Source organism: Gobius niger, assembly GCF_951799975.1.
Source record: "Gobius niger genome assembly, chromosome: 11".
Taxonomy (NCBI): domain Eukaryota; kingdom Metazoa; phylum Chordata; class Actinopteri; order Gobiiformes; family Gobiidae; genus Gobius; species Gobius niger.
This window is the reverse complement of record NC_136862.1, coordinates 18,278,840-18,296,073: the sequence shown is the minus strand read 5'-3', so window position 1 is coordinate 18,296,073 and position 17,234 is coordinate 18,278,840. Positions and strand designations below refer to the sequence as shown.

Here is a 17,234-nt window from a genome sequence, read left to right as displayed (position 1 = left end):
TTTGAAAACATGTATGCCATCGTGTAGATCGGTTTAAATCAGAGAAAAGGCTGCCGTGCTCGCCATTTGTGTCTGCTCCTTGAGGAAAATGCCACGGGGAAATGTGTGTTAGTGAGTTAAAGTTGAAGGAATGCTGTGATGTCATCAGCCCAGTCAAACACAAAGACACGGAGGACCCACAGGCGCTTCTCTCTCCTCCTGCTTAGTTAGCATACTCTGGAGCGGCAAGTCTTCAGCTCACTGTGAGTACTACAACTTTATTCTATTCCCTTGCAAATGCCCGCTTTTTCCCCCCTGTCACATCTTTTGCTGTGACGACTTTTACTTCTGCATCCGCACCCTCGAAAGTGCTTGATGGGGAGAAATCCGTATAAGCTTTCTTTCCCTCCAAGTGGTAGCCATTGTTTAACTCCTTACTGTGATTGAAAGAGTCCTTATCAATTCCTCTGGTGTGCACTATTGAGCTCACACTGATCTAGGCTCTTTACTTCCTTTTTTTTCTTTTAGTTGCTGCAACATATAAGTGCAAAATGCTAAGGTAGAGCGAGGGAGAAAGGAAAAGGAGCAGGGTTTGGGAAAAGGGATGTCTGTTAGGGAGGAGGCAGAGGGAGGGGAGCTGCTGATGACAGAAACAGCCCCATTCCTTAAGAATCTCCTCCCATTCAAGGCAAGAGGCTCTGACAGTTCAGGCTTTGGGTTCTTCCGTATTCATGAAGAGAAGGACCGCGGGTAAACTTCAAGAAAAAGTCTCTCGGAAGAAAAGTTTATGGATGTAAGACCTGCTGTAAGAAGTGTTTCTCTGAGGAATCTGTTTCTATTGCTGTTGTTTCATATCTGTTTTCTCCCTCCCCCTTTTTATAGGTTGTTCCAGTGCAGTGATGACAGCTAAACTTTAGACCATACAAAAGAAAGAACTGTGTGCAGACAGAGAGGAAGCTTGTCTGCGATGTCCTGATACCATGTGATTGTACATGTACAGTATGCCTCGTTCAAGTACATGTTGGACACTCACCATACACCTCAATCACTGACAGTGTGTGGGAGAGTCCTGTCCGAATAGAGAAGCTTTTGGAGATGCTAGTGACATGAGACTGTGATACAACAGTGTCCACATTGAGAAGCTGCTAGCCCAGGGGGTTAGCACATCTTCCTCCTTCTACTGTCTGGTGTCTGGCGCCCGTGCAGCCGCCAACATGCTGCAGCAAATCTTAAAGGACATGTACATTGACCCCGATGTACTTGAGGCTCTGAACGAAGACCAGAAGAAAACCTTGTTCCTTAAAATGCGCCAGGAGCAGGTGCGCCGGTGGCAAGAGCGAGAGGACAAACTGGAGATGGATGGAGAAGACACAGCCAGACGTACGAGAAAAGGTAAACGCACGCCACCACGTTGTGACTGTAGTAAGCAACCTCACATGTCCCCGATGTTCCACCCAGCAGCACAAAACTAAGAGAGAACATATGGCTGCCACGTATAGTTTAAATTGAGACAGCTCCTCTTTGTGAGTGTTTACTGTACGTTGCGCGAGTGCCAAAACTTCATAGATTGTGACAGACATCTCACTGTTGGCTGTTACTTGCTCCTCCACTGTCACGCAGACAGCTGGTTGGCTTCAGAAATGCAGCGTTTACCTGAAGTCCATTCCACAAGTCGAGAGTTTCCTCAAAGTACAAACTTTGGCTAACACACTCCATCTGTTAAGTGACAACGCGGCTATAAATTAGACTGAAATGTGGAAAAAACCTTTCGGAAAACATGATACACCGACTGAGAGCATTCTACGTTAGCAAAAATCCTTTTTTGGTCATTTAAACGTCTTTTTACTGTTGAAGCAGAGCCCATTTAAAGTGTTTCCTATTATTCAAACTCACAGTTCCTCTTCTTTTTTTCCCCTTATTAATATTCTGATGTGTAATAAGTCAGAGGTTCCATTCATGTGTTTGTAATCTCGCTACATGGAGAATGAATTCATTTAAACTTGAAGCGAGGAGCTATTGTGAAGTGGTGTTATAAATAGTAAATGGGTTTAGCAGGAAGCCACAACAGCTGAAGTCAACAGGTCGCAATCAAAGTAAACATAACAAGCAGAAACTCCGAAGTCACTTGTGAAACCGGTTTAGCACAAAGTAGTAAATCTCGCCCGGCTGCATTTTCTGCTCCATGGCCGCAGTGTGACTTGATTGACTTTGGGATGGTGACGTTACAGAGGAAAAAACGCAGCATGACAACGTGTAGAGGATGTACGTTCTTGAGTCAAATGCAGACTGCGCTTTAGAGGAAATTCACTGTTCACAAAGAACCTCGTAGTATCAACTGCTGTCAGAGAACAAGGCTTGAGCTTTAATGACTGTGACAGCTGTCTGTAGACTGCTGCTGTAGACCACAGACTCGCGTCACATGTTCACCCTCCTCTTCCTGTCATAGGCCCCACGTTCAGCAAAGGAAGGAAATTGTGGTAAGTGTTACTGTGTTAAATGGGAAGTCGGCATCAAACCCTCAAACAAATAACAGTGGTCTGACGCAGGAAGTGCACTGGAGGAGTATGTGTAGCGAGTTTCATTTCCTTTTAATGTTCTGTTGGAGAAGTTGCAGCTACATTTAGAAATGCCCCTCATGAGTGGTGCCTAAGCAATAGCCAGTGCTGTGGCATGGTGACTAGTTATTACATGGGGAGGCAAAAGGCAGTTTAACAACCACAGTCTGTGTATGCTGGAAGGAAGCCATCACAGCTGTTAATTTTGCTCCTAACCATTCACCAGATTTTATTAGATGTCCAAATTCTATTGAACCATCTTTGCCTCATGGATAATCATTATCTGTGTCTTTTCGTAGAAGTAGAGTTGGATCTGTGTTCTACGTCTCTGAATAAGCAGTCTAGGTTCCTTCCCTTGGGGCATATATTCCCCCTCACTTGTGAGCAGTTATTGATTAAACAATAACGTAGACGCAGAGCACTGTATCATTGTCTTCAGTTGTGTATAGTACTATACATGTATTCATTTCCACAGTCCATCATCTTCACTGTTACCTGTTACAGCTAACTTCCGGTTTACTGAGAGCTGTGCGTCTGCAGTCGCCCTTAGATGCAGCGTAGGAGTGCAACCAGGGGGTGGCTGGCAGAACCAGTTTATAATGAAAGTGGGCTGTCCGGTTTGCAGCCACATGGCTCTGTTCAAGGGCACCCAGCGATCCCAAGATGAATTCAAGATGAAATAAAAAGAATAATGATGATGATAACAAATCTAAATTAGCTGTGTAATTTTTTGGCAAAAACCCATGTGCTTAAGCAGTGCTTCTCAACTGCTTCTTCCAGGGATCAGATGGTCCCAGGGAACATTTGTTTCAATATCTATTTACTAAAATATTCTCTGTCAAAAAGTCAAAAAATGACAGTGTTGTTCATGAGTTCAGATTTATTGGCCATTTAATGCTTATTTAACAACATTGTGTTATTATTTGGGTCCTGGCTTGTCATCCTCGGGTGACAGTGGGTCTCAAAAAGCTATACCAGAGAACCTTTGTTCTGATGATGCAGAGACTGTCCACTCTGTCCTTGACCTCCACAAATTAAATGATAAACATACTTGGAAGTTGGATTACATTTAAGTTTTACACAACTGAGCAACTAACAAATTGTATTCATGTTTTTTTTAATTTATTTTAGAATCATATCTTTATATTTAAGCTTTAAAAAAGATTCTGTCAGTCTGGTGGTAATCATAAAATACAGTAAATGCCACTTCTAAATATAAAAAAACTGTATATATTCAAGATTGACAGAGAAATTATTTCATTTCCTGTATGGAACACGTATACTGAAACAATCCCTAGAAATGATACACAAAGTAATGCCATTTTAAACATGATTTTCACTGTCTCCTCAGCAAACAGTAAGAGTGTGAGCTGGCTGTTGGGTCGTGATGGAGATGTGGCGGTAATTGTGATCGGAGAAGTGGACGAACTCACCTCAAAGTTCATCTGCTCCGGACTGGGAGAGAAGAGGTCACCCCAAAGCTCTCAGAACAACACACAGAACAGCACACAACAGTAAGATACTTGCACCTCTAGCACCGCCTGAATAATGGTGAAACGCATATTACACATGTGGTAAGCAGTATTTTTCTGTATTATTACAAACATTAAAAATGTTTGATTCTACTGTTGCTCATACAAAAGATGCTCCTAATAACCAGTTAGACACATACATGCTATTTTAGCAATGGATAATCAAAGAATGGATTTAGACGAGGACCTAGCCTATTAAACAAAGTATTTGGCTGCTTTTAGTCAATGTCTTTATGGAGATGGGCTGGAGACATCCCCGCTCCCTGTAAATGTTTGTTTGGTCATTTTTTTATTCATTTTTTATTTTTTTAATCACAAAAATGTCTGTTTAAATTAATAAATGCTTGTATTGTATTCTATGTCTTGGGAAAAATGTTACACAGTGTGGCTTTAAATATGATCATGAACATCGCAACATTAATCCTTTAAAAAAAAATATTTTTGTTTTCTGAATTCTGCCTACCTTGAGTTTCAATCCTACGACATTTTGATATGAATATTATGGAACAGCTCAATCAAGCCTTTGGCCTAACTGTGCTATGGGTGTTTCTGTCTGAATCTTACTGAAGGAAAAGCAAAAACATTGGGTTATGTCTTACAGCAACCAAAGCATCCTGGCAAACAGAAAAACTGTTGAACCCAACAGGACAGAGAGGGAGACCACTTCTTCAGTCACGTCTGGCCTTCAACTGAACAAGGTATGTAACATGGTGTCTGTCATTTTTACATGCCGTAATAGGTTACAGCCTATGGGCCAGTGTGAGGCCTGCTTTGAAAGAAAAGAGCCACAGAACTCATCTAAACAAATCTGTTTCCTCGCATTGTTGCCACATTGTCACTCTTCTTTTTTATTGCGTTTTTGTTGCTTTTTTTTGGTCACTTTTCCATAACTTTTTTGTTATTCTTTTCATTTTTTTTGTCATGCTTTTGTTGCTCTTTTGTTACATTTTCATCCTCGTTTTGATCTCATTTCTGTTATTTTGATCTATCTATTTTGATGCTTTTTTCCAGAAGCTTTTAGATTTGGGTAATGCCAAATTGGAGATTAATGTGCTTGGATCAGGTGGGGATTAAGAGGTTAAACAATCTCCTGTCTGTGGTTTACTTTAATTTTATTTATTTTCTAACAATTGAATTATTATTTTACAGTAACAGAATAAACATCTACACAGTAGTTGGTGGCTCACTTGGTAGAGCATTTGCCAAATATTTGAGTTAGCACGTTTTTTAACAATTAAAGACTTTATACTCTATAAACATTTGCATCAAACTAATTTTTCTGTAATCATAAATATGTTACTACTTTACATCTGTAATATTCAGTATTTTTAATAATACTCTGGCTTTTATTTAACTTTCTTTCTCACCATCGCTGTTTCCTTGTGTTCTGAGTGTTTACTGAGCAGTGTCTGTGAATGTCGCACATCCAGCATCACACTCCCACTGGTTCGTTTACACCTTTGTACCTGCCGCGCAGTTGTGTAAGCTCTAACAAGGTTTTTAACACCACAAGTGCAAATGTATTCACATATTTGAAAAAGCTTCTTATTAGACCATCCTCGGCGGACTGTTTTCAGACTTTAGTTTTACATGCTTGTGGGTTGTTGTCACAGTTTTCGGGCTGTTGGTTTCAGGAGTTGGGGTGCACGCCTCGTCTTTTTCTCTTTTTTTTTTTTTTCTTCCTTCACGCCATCTTAAAAGGAGATTTGCCACGTTGTCATGGCAACCGTGCACACAGCGAGCAGGAGAGAGCCGCGGTCTCATCTGGCCAGAGCGCAATGATTCGTAGAGCGTGTGCTGCAGCGCTGCTCACCCAGTAGAAATTCACATCCCAGACCCAGATAGTGTTTTTCCAAAATTCCTTCCACAGGCAAGATTGAGGTGTTTTTTTTTCTGTCTTGTGTGTACCCCCGAGACTTTCATTTATCCTCCATGTACACTCTACCTTTGGGGTGTTGCTGATTAAATGTTCATGCATCTAAAGTATTCAGTACACCGGTTTCTAATGCATACTCGTACTGTTTTGCTTGTGACAGTGCAATATGATGTTTTAAATATTCAAATGTAAAGACTGATGTGTTAAAGTCCACTTCATCGATGTTTATGATGTGCCATTTTATTTCTTGAGTGTGAATTTGTCGTTAACCTTTTGCCTCTTCTCCCGACAGGCCAAATGTGAGGACACAAGCACTTTAGCCCCCCTGTCGGTGAGTAGTGCGACAGATTGGTGCTGCTGTTCTTAATGGTTCTACTCTGCTTAAACCAAGCTCATGTAATGTCTTTGCAAAACCCACAGGTGTCAGTGAGCGAGCACTCATCGCCTCCGTCTGCTGCAGGAAAGGTACTGTAAGGCCTTATCAATGTTTATGTGCAATCTATGGCAGTTTTACCCAAATCTAAAAGCTTCTCGACTAGAGGGTTTACAGCCTATAGGCCAGAGTAATGCCTCATTTGAAAGCTTAGACTTTTGACTTTTTTGTCGCCGCATTAATGTCACAATTGCGAAACGCTTTTGTTTGTTTTTTTCCCGTTGCTTTTTTTCTCTTTTGTCACTCTTATTTTTTGCGTGTTCGTCATGTTTTCTGCACTTCTCCAACGTATTTTTTCCGCTTTTTTTAGACACTTTTTTTTGGACACTTTTTTTGAATTGTATTTTCATCCTTTGTTTTGACGCTTTGTTCAAGGAGCTTTTAGATTTGGGTAAAGCCGAACTGGAGAAAATCTGCTTGGTTAAGAGGTTAAATAAAGGTCAAATGCACACAAAAAAAAACACAAGCACAAGGCAAGCTTTTATGAACAGGCCACAATCATTTGAAAGCTACGAACTTTCAGAATTTAGCCACTGAGCTTTAACGACTGGAGGCTGCACTGGCACGGATTGGGACTTTATCTGGGACAGGGGCGATTGAGGAAGTTTATTTCCAAACTAGTTTAAACTATAGGATCTGGCAACAACCACAGTGGAGGCACACAGACGGATCATATTTATGACATTTACAACATACAAAATACTCTCCAGACCCGAACTTTGAAATCAAAAGAAAAAATGTTTGTGTCACTTTTGCCTTTGTTGAGTCTGTGATATATTGTGTATTACATAATATTATAACATGATATATGCACTTGCTTTGCTCCATCCCCCCTCCCTGTGTGAGTATCAGGAAATAGTGGTTGAGCCCAGCTGTCCTTTCAGTCCGGCCTGTCTGCAGCAGATCATCTTTCCCCCAACATTCCCCTCTCGCTCAACGCTCCGTCGTCTGAGCCTGACCACCCCCCCCCCCGTCCCGTCCCGTCCCCCCCGCTCCCTTCCTCTCTGTCCTCCCAGTACCTCCATTGCCTCAGCCTCCAGTCTCCCAGGGACAGTCTCCTCCTTCTTGCGTTAGTGCGTATGCAGGTGAATACAGTGTCTGCAGTGCACGTGTGTGTGTTCAGGCTAAGTCACACACACGCACACACACACACGCACTCACACTCACACTCACACACACACACACACACACACACACACCCCGGCGAGGCAAGGATTTCTGGACTGGCCTGGAACAGATGGTTGATGAACTTGATCGGGGAATTAAAACGCCCGAGATAGGGGATGCGTCACTCACAGATGGAGGGGATTGTGGGGCAGTCCCGGGAGGTTTGGGCGCGTGAGTTTCTCCTCTGTTCCCTGTTTTCACCACAGAAGGGGAGCGTCTTCCTGGACATGTTTCGCTTCCAGGCTCTCCATGTTACAGGCCCAACACATCCTGAGCCAAGCTATGTGGATGTGACTATAAATGTCCACACCTACGCCAACCATTGCACCTAGCAGTCTCTCTTTACATTGATTAATATGCCGTTATAAGGAACGCCGTGTGACTGGGAACAAGCTGAAAAGAATAAGAGAAAAATGGTTGCTTAAAAAAAGCAAAAGAACGTAAATGTTTTGGCCTGTCTGATTGGCCTGTCACCTTATAACTTAATAAAACACGCAGTGATTTTATAGAACAGAGGTGGGAATCAATCTGGTCAAATCTGTTGAATAGTTTTCATTGGTTTGTGCAGTTCATTGTCTCTGCAGCTCCGCAAAGTCTTGTTGCTGTGAATATGAGTGAAAGTAATTGTTTATGGTACCGTAGTATCAAGTATCAAGTCTTCTCGAGTCACAGAGCAGAAGATAAGATCCAACGTTCAAGTCACTGGTGCTCAAGTCCGAAGTTGAGTCCCACGTCTTGGTCTGTCTCACTGCTAAGTCGTTAAATGAGTAACTCGAGTCTGTTTTCAGCCCACCAAGTCCACAACTTTGGAGCAGGGCAGTGTTTGTTATTAGTTTTTTCTTGGGCTGCAAATCGAGTAGTTATGATAAAATCTCTGAGACAGTCGACAACTAATTTAGTAATCGATCTAAGACAGTAACATCGTAATGGCGTAGTCAGAATATACTTTTTGTGAATTTATTTTATTTCAAATTATTTTTATGAATAAAAATTCAACTTTGTTTAGAAATACTCTCTATAAAGACATCCTGGGTTTGACACTGATTAATAATGTCGTAAAAAATTTAGAAAAGCCAATAAAAGTAATTGTTTGTCCGAGCTTATTCTGAAATGTTTGGTGTCACTCGAGGGATGGAAATTGGTGAATTGTTTCATTGCACTAATTCCAAGTTTAGTCCTTACTTGGGGCTGTTGTTCTTGTTAAGAGCAGATCTAGACCAGTGGTTCCCTACCACTCGTACCGCTTGAGTCGTTTATTTATATTCGAGCTGCAGTGGAGTTGCCTCCTATCCTGAGGATGCTGCCAATTATTAGAAAGTGGTCAACGAAAACGTCTTATTAGTGAAGAGTAAAATTTGAATTTGTAATGATCATAAAAAGCTAAATTGCCCTCAAGCACAGACCACCCGGAGTATGATTTAAATGCATGCCTTTAAAAATCCAAATATAAATTCGTTTCATCCTGATTTTTATATGAAATTATTTGAAGTATTTCCTGTGATGTGCTTGTGTATCCCCTGGGATTTCCGAACACGTGACTAGGAAGCACTCAGCCATTCACAGCATTTTTGGGCCATACTTGGAACTGGTTACACCCTGGTTCAGTGGTGTGTCACTGATGCAATGTGTCACTGATGGATTGTAAATTTGGCTCATCATTAATGCAGAGATGAATGAAACATGGCAGTAATTCCACTGTATGTGAATTAGCTGTCAACACTGATCCCGCTCCTCTGTCCCCCTCAGCAGCCCGAGTCGAAGGCAATCGGGAAACCGGAGGAAAGACCCACCGCGCACCACTCCTCCCTCTGTCCTAGGCCTATTGTGAGAACCGGCGGGATCGTGGTGCGACCGGCAACTGCCACGGCTGCACCAGGCTCCCTCTCGACCAGTCTCGGGTCGGCTGGAGCCAGGTTGACCGCTGCGGCGCCAACCCTCTCCCCCGCCAGCACGACCAAACTAGAACCAGCAAACGCACCCAAAGCACACTCTCTAGAAAATCGAGTCACTCAGGAGACACCCGGCTGCAGAGGTGAGTGTGAAAGCAGGAGGACAGTGCATTTAATGGTGGAAAGTTGTGCAGTCAAGTCTTCTATTGACATACACGGAGTAGTAGTTTGCAAAGCCTGAGGTATTTTACATTTCATCTTTCTTTCTTTGAAGTGATATTGGATATTTGTAAAGTCAATGCACAAGAATCTAAAATGAAACATAACAATTATATCCTCTTTAAGTTGGAATTACTGTTTTAGTTTCACTTGTCCTTTGTCTGCACACGCTTATTTACAATTTCAAGTGTGGAATCTTAGATAGGCTTGTCACCAAATAACCCACCTAGTGCAATGACTCTAGATGCTTTGAGATTTGAGACGAGTTTATTGTCATTCAAGTAATGGCATTGACTGGTTTCAACACAAGCCACTTTTGTATAAAGTCACATTGCGGCATTTGAGAGGAACATTTCTGTCCTAAATTCTAATGATCTCACTAAACGGTGCACAGCTCTCTGGAACGTCTACATCCATGGCCCACGCTTGACTGCCTAAAATGAATATGTTGTCAATTAAATTTTTGTGGCTTGTTCGCGGAGACAGATGGGCATTTTGTTGAATAAGTTCTCAGTGAGGTTGCAATGTAAGATGAGGTACTGTTGATCTAGAGGGTAATTATTTTCCTTGTCATGTTGCTTAATTTACTACAAACTGCAAGATTCCTACAAAACCCACAAGCTTTAAAAAGCTAGTTTAGAAACGGAATAATTTGCTTCACTTTTGGTGTTTTCCTGGCTGTCAAGAACTTACAAAGGCATGACGTGAGAACGCTGGTGACTAGCCAATTAAGTGTACCCCTTACATGCAGTGGTTTTAACATTTCACTTAGTTTTCTTAGGCTAGTAGGATACAGTGCATTTGTGTGGCAGCTGCTGCTCACATCTCCCTGTCTGTGACCACGCAGATGTTTGCTGAGCAGGTAGCACTCGCTTGTCATGCTCATACACAGTCGGTGCACTGGCTGTGGCGTGAACAATACTGCACAATTTAATGAGCTAACTTTAGTCATCATAGGTTTCGTTTTGAACTAGTTCAGCCCTGGCCTAGTCTTTGAGACGGTTTATTTTTGGTGAAGTGTCTGTAAGTCTTACACAGTCATTATGTTCAGGACTTTAGTTTATTTCTCTTGCATTTTTCATTTTGTGGGCAACACACAACTTTTTATGATCGGTTCCCCTTCTAATTGACCATATGTGACCCAGATCTGAAAAGGCACGACACATTGTCTGGAGTAGTTAGCGCCATCCAGTGGCAGACAATGATACTGTTGTCATTGACTGTCTGGCAGAATGTATGTATCCATAAAGTCCCTCTGCTGGAAATATGGTCGTCCTACAGGTTGCAAACTGCAATACAAGTTGAGAAGTGAGGTGTACAATTAATGTTGGTATAAGGCCTTAAGATGGAAGGGAAGCAGTGAATCAAATTCCTCAACATGAAAAGCTCAGTGTGTGTCACACTTGGATATTCCTTACCAAAAATGCAACCAAGAAATATTCCTCATTTATTTATTCTGATCCTCACTTTTATTTTTTTAATTTTTTTAATGGATTTCCTTTTTTCCCACTGTTTTGTATGGGGATTAGTTGAAGTTTTTTTTTTATTTTGTCTCTTTTGTAGTTGAAGTCTGACCTATGACATAATGTCTGGTTTATAGAATGGGAAATAATGAAATTGAGTGAATGGAACTCCATAACCATGACTGTAGCAATGTCAATAAGGAGCTGGATGTGGTGTCAGTGGGCACTGGTCGGGGCAGCACACAACAAAAGACCAGGAGAGAAACAAGCTGGTGGGAGGTGAAGATGGTTCGATGCAGAGCTGAATAAATGTATTTTGACATTGGACAAGGAGCTCAAAATGTGTCGTTGTCTGGGCAGGAAGCTTGTTGTACAAAGTCGCTGATAATCAGATTGCTGGGCTCTCGTGCATGTCTGAAGCAATGGAGTGTAGGATAGTAAATGTTAACCAAAGATATTCATCAACACATTTAAAATTCTTTTGTAAGGTGTTACTTTTAGATGATGGCATAATACGGTATGTTATATGGCTGTACAAGTACAATTTAGCTTTCATTAAGTGAAAGTGAGGGCTGGAGGATTCATATGACCATCAAACATATAGGATGTAATAGATTACCGTATGGTTTTGTTGGGTGTTTTGTAGGAAACATATCGATTGTCCAGCAGCTGGCAGTGTGTGTATGTTTATAAAGTGTGAGAGTTAGTTTCCTCTCCTCTCTCCTCACCTTCAGAGGAAAGGACACACATTCCAGCGCCGCTTCCCGACTCTAGCCCTGGGCGACGCTCAGCCAGGGCTGATAAGTGACAGGGGCCCCAGCCCCCTCCTGCTGCCCTCGGGAATCTGCCCCCTGCCCCACTTGTGCTCCCCTCCTCTCCAGCTCAGACGAGGAGGTGTTTAAAGGAATACATGGCTCTTTAATTTTTGCACTAGGCCGGTCAGTGACACCGCTCCCAATCCCTCCTCTTTGTCCTGCCTGTGCATTTACGAGCTCAACCAAGATGTGTAGAGAAGCCTTATTGGGAGTTTCTCACTCTGAAGCAGTGATTTAATGTGTTTTTTCTGTTGTATTGTATTAGGTGTTTTCACAAGTAGCATTAATGACTCTTTCTGCTGACGGAGCTCGAGGTGCTGCAGCTGCTCTGGGCTTTGAGGCGGACAGCGATGTGTTAGGACAGGCTTATTGGGTTACTTGTTGGAAACTATTTCTATCTGGAAAAGTGAAGAAGTTTTTGTGCGTTTTTAGACCATTCCATGTCTATTTGAGTTTAGCTTGGACAATCTGGCCGCTCGTTCCTTCTTGGTCGGTCTAATAAGAATTCCACTCAGACCTGCTCTGAGGCTGTGAGCTCAGAAACTCCCTGGCTGCGGTGTGTGCGTGCCCGCGCTGGTGTCTGCATGCATCTGTGTGTTGCGATGCGTGCCTGAATCTGTGTCAGCCTCAATTGCTGGAGCCTATCCAAGGTTTCCGTGGTGACCACACAACACAACGAGACAATCAGAGGCAAGCCCACGCAGCGCGGCGAGAGGACATTAAGACAGGAACTGCGGGTCAGGGGGCAGGGGAAGGCCGAACCGGACGGAGAGAGAGGAAGGTGCAATGAGGTGTTGAGCACAGAGGGTGACGGTGCCGGAGAACAACAATAAGCAAAGATATGCTCTGAGTTTAGTCATAAATATTATTAATCCTATATGTTTGATAATAATGAAACTGTGTTGTTGTGTAGAGATCGTACAGACTTGTAAAGTGATGCTCTTGGCCTTTCTCTCTTTTTTGCCAGTAGAGGGAGACCTGAGCTGCTAGTCTGCATACCTGTTGCCCCTTTTCCAGGACAACTTGGTGCTTTTTGCACATGAAATACTATAGAATATTTTGTACACGTTGAAAAGGCCACTCGAGATGAACATTCCGTATTGCTTGTTTGAGTTCAATGACTCTCAGTAAAGAAAAGGTTTGTAAAGTTTTGCTATTGAGGATTTTATCCTTAACAACACCTTAGAGTGTTAAATATGTCCGAATGTATGACTAAATCCTGTTCCCGTTTTGTTGTGCAAGTGCGTGCATAGACTTGGCCGTAACGTGAGAGCGTGTTTGGCTTTCTTGCAATTCAACTGTTGGAAGAGGCAGTGTGTCCTGCACGTGCTTTCACTTTGTGTGTGTTGCGCGTGCATCTGCAGGCGCTCTCACATATCTCTGTCCCTCGGGGAAGACGCTAAAAATATGTGGCTCCTGAAGCCTTCTGGTGTCTGAGCAGCGTCTGTCTGCTCTGCACTGCGTCCCTGTGGCCCTCCCTCTGCTGCCTCCATTACTCGTCTTCCCTTCATCCCTCCCGCAATTACACCCCTCTCCCAAACACACTGCGACTGCACCCAGCTGTGTCCTGCTGCACCAGGCCAGAGTGACCTCTGCACGGCCGGAGAGGAAGGCAGGCACAGTAGAAGAGAGATTAATATGTAAAGAGAATGGATTGAAGGGAGTCAGATATCGTGTTTTCTGTACAGTGCATATATTTATGGATCTGATGCTGACACTGTTTTCTTACACACTAAAGTATTCATTATGATAGGGATGGTGAAGTAGGTATTGGCGGCACGGTAGCGCAGCGGTTGGTGCTTGTGCTTCACAGCAAGAAGGTCCTGGGTTTGATTCCCTTTCTGTGTGGAGTTTGCATGTTCTCCCCGTGTCTGAGTAGGCTTCCTTAAGGTACTCCGGTTTCCCCTACCACTGAGAAAATGTTGTCTGTGTGTGTCTGTGTGTGTCTGTGTGTGTCTGTGTGTGTGTGTCTGTGTGTGTGTGTGTGTCTGTGTGTGTCTGTTGTGTCTGTGTGTGTTGAGGCTGAACGATATGGAAAAAAGTCACATCTCGATTATTCATGCCAGAGATTCGATATAACTATGGGTTAGGTGAAAACCAAGCATTTTTCAGAAAAAATAATAATAATACAAAAGAGTGCAGTTTTATTGATGAAAATCTATATTGTACATATCTTGCTTTTTCAATTTTTATGTTTTGAATGTTCATATCTCGATATCAATACGAAAACGATATAGTGTTGCTTTTTTGAGCAACACTATATCGTTATAATTTTTTCTCAATATCAATACGAACATTCTCGTATTGATATCGAGAATTTTCATATCTCGATATCGACACGACAACGATATAGTGTTGCTTTTTTTATATTAATATCTTGAATGTTCATATCTCGATATTGATATAACGATTTTTCTGCCCTAGTGTGAATGTATGGTGGTGGTCAGAGGGACCGTTGGCGCAGATGTGTGCAGTCACGACAGTGCTTCTGTCAGTTTCCCCCAGGGCAAACTGAAGCTTCATACGTAGCTTACCACCACCGAGTATGGAGTGAATGTCAAATTGTCTCATGTAAAGCACTTTGTGACCATGTCTGTGAAAGGTGCTATACAAATAAAGCTCCTCTTCTTCTTTTTGAAAGAAAAAATGTAATTTTCTTAGTGGCTCCAGGGGAACAGAGCCCTGGGTTCTTTTGACATTGTTACTGTCTTTTTAAAGATGAAAAACAAAAAAAGACCACAATTTATTGATTATATTTACTGTCTTACTGATCCCACCTTGATTCTGTTATTGTCCATTTTCTGCTCTCTAGGAATACATGGGGTCTGAAAAGTGTAATGATGAACCACCCTGTTTTTCAGATGTGGCTCCGTCTCGGGTGACTGTGCGAGCTGCCTCAGAGGATGCTCTCTCCTCAGGGAATGGGACGCCCCCCTGTGCTGGGCGGGGCAGGGTGGCACAGCTCATGAAAGCCTTCAGCACAGAGAGCTCAGCAGGACCTCCTCAGTCCCCAGGACAGACCCCCACCAGGGGCACCAAGCCTCCTCTACCCAACAAGCCCAACCACCTGCGCTCCACAGCCACGCCCTCTGTGAGGTAATCTACGCAGAGAGCGACCCACTGCTGTTACAGTCTCAGAGGACACACTGCTATTGCTCTTAAGGAAAAGACAAATGATCAAATGAAGCTTGAATGTACTTTTTATCTGTGGTCTGCAGTACTGTAATTATAGAAGAAAAATCCAAAGTAAATCATGTTATATTTTGTATAACTTTAAAGTATTTTAATGGGGAGTAAATTGTGTCTTATTACTTGTTGACGCTTCCCGATGTGGAAAAACAATATTTAACTTTTGATAAGTCTGTCGGTGCCACTCCTATCCAAACACAGCAGACTGTATTTGTCGCTCTGAGCAGATGAATGCTCGGACAGTCGGGCAGGGTGAAGTGAGGTACAGTGGGGCTCCTCGCACTGCTGTCTCCTCCCTGGAATAGCGTAGAGTTGTTTATTTGTCACAATGAGATGCGTTGCCGAGGCACCTGGCAGCGGCCTCTCTGCGACCTGTTGTGGACCAATGACAGTGCCAAACGTCTCATCTGTCACTCCCAGAGGATCAAATCCCGGTGAGGTGGACAGCCGCTGCCAAAACTTGGGGATAAGATCTCCTCCACTCTTTACTTGCTACTATTTTCCTGATGCTGTGGTTGTCTGTTTTTATATTGGGATTCTTTTGTTTTGTTATGGGGTATTTAACACTACTGCATTGCCTCATCAGTGTCTGTCTCGTTGGTGACGAGCTTGTACGGTGCAATCAAACAACAATAAAGTTATGAATGTTTGCACCTGAGGACATGCATTTCTCATGCTTCTTCATTGTTTGTATTGTTTTATTAATCACCCTCTACTTCTGCTCTCTTAGTGGCAAATATCACCGGTCCATTCTAGTCACCACACTGTTCAATTATTCAGGAATCATTGGTTTTGTTCATAGTTTTAATGTTATACCACTCACATTGGCTTCATAATAATCAACTTATATAATTGCTCTCCAATCAACCCATTTAAGCCTATTTTAAAGGGTTTTGTAAATCAACATCAATCATCATCTTACTTCCGTAAGAATAAGAAAGTAAGTAAGTGCTTTAATGTTATTATATAAGCGTAAAACGAAATAGTGTTCAGGTGTCAGTACTGAGCTGCAATAACATATTACACTGACATCACAATCCCCTTAATATTGTATATATTTGTATAGTTTAAGCAGTAAAACATTTGTAATTCTTGAAAAGAGGGAAATAGTAATGGGAGCCTCCATGGGTTTTTCAGATTCACAAGAGGGCTGCGACGCTCATGACTTAAGAAAAGTACCCTCAGATCTAAACTACATGGTTTTCACCAAAGACTAACTCAAAGGGACAATAAACAAATAAAATTGTCTCCAAATGAAGGTTGACTCCACATTCCATCATTGGTATTTAAGAAACTCTGGAGGAAGAAGGAGCTAGACCATTCAGTTTGGCTTCATGTCCTATAGTAAATGTCAGGCCAGTTGTTGCACAGTGTGGTATAGTATAGTAGCCTATAGTGGGGAGTAGTATTATTTCCTGCTTGTCTCATACTGCTTTATCCATACCAGAAACTGTAGGATTAGACAAGGTTCACCCTCAGTGCTCAAAAGTGCCAGCAATAAGCACATTTTTATCACAACACTTTGACAAGTCATGACCATTTATAGTACGGTACAAACTATTGGAGCTGCAAAGTAAAGAGTGAAGTAAACTGTTCTTCACAATGGATGTGTCTCTTCACTGATGTGTGTGGACACCACAGAGAAGTTTTCGGATAATAATATCTGCAGCTGGTCCCTGGATATGCTATATATTTTACACATATCCCACAATGCACTGCTCCAAAGACCCGAATGGTCACTAAAGAAATAACTAAAATTAGCTTGTTTCTGTAAAGATTTGACTTTGGCATTTTTGACTTAAATATTCAAATCACAAAAAGGGGGAAAGAATCAACGTAACCGTTTCTGGGGTAGGAAAGAGAGCTCCATTTGGCTCTGCAGCGTTCCACCACACAGCGATAACCCCGTCCACTGCACCCCCAATGGAGCGGGATAGAGACGAGAGGAGCGGAGGGGGGCGGGCCATGTGATATGCGGAGCATGCGGGCACAGCTTCACCCCCAGGCAGAACGAACGGGGGCCTGCTGTGTCTCTCCTGCATGATTAATCTGGCTGAGGGGCAGAGCGTTGCCACAGTCCTGGCTGCATTAACTCCCTACTCCCCAGATCCAAACCC

At 42.6% G+C, this 17,234-nt stretch overlaps 1 protein-coding gene across 2 annotated transcripts; it reads left to right on the top strand.

Annotated features, from left to right (window-relative positions):
- The first annotated feature begins 45 nt into the window (after positions 1–45).
- Positions 46–15,766, top strand: LOC306969974 (uncharacterized protein). Of its 2 annotated transcripts, none has more exons than XM_079565783.1 (8): positions 46–242; positions 862–1,371; positions 3,886–4,048; positions 4,668–4,764; positions 6,235–6,273; positions 6,363–6,407; positions 9,289–9,574; positions 14,790–15,766. In XM_079565783.1, exons 2-8 carry the CDS (start codon positions 1,194–1,196, stop codon positions 15,026–15,028), a joined length of 1,047 nt encoding a protein of 348 aa, XP_079421909.1. In that variant the 5' UTR covers positions 46–242; positions 862–1,193; the 3' UTR covers positions 15,029–15,766. The 2 variants fall into 2 exon arrangements, with proteins under 2 accessions (XP_079421909.1, XP_079421908.1); XM_079565782.1 differs by lacking the exon at positions 46–242 and adding an exon at positions 551–772.
- The last annotated feature ends 1,468 nt before the right edge of the window (positions 15,767–17,234 follow it).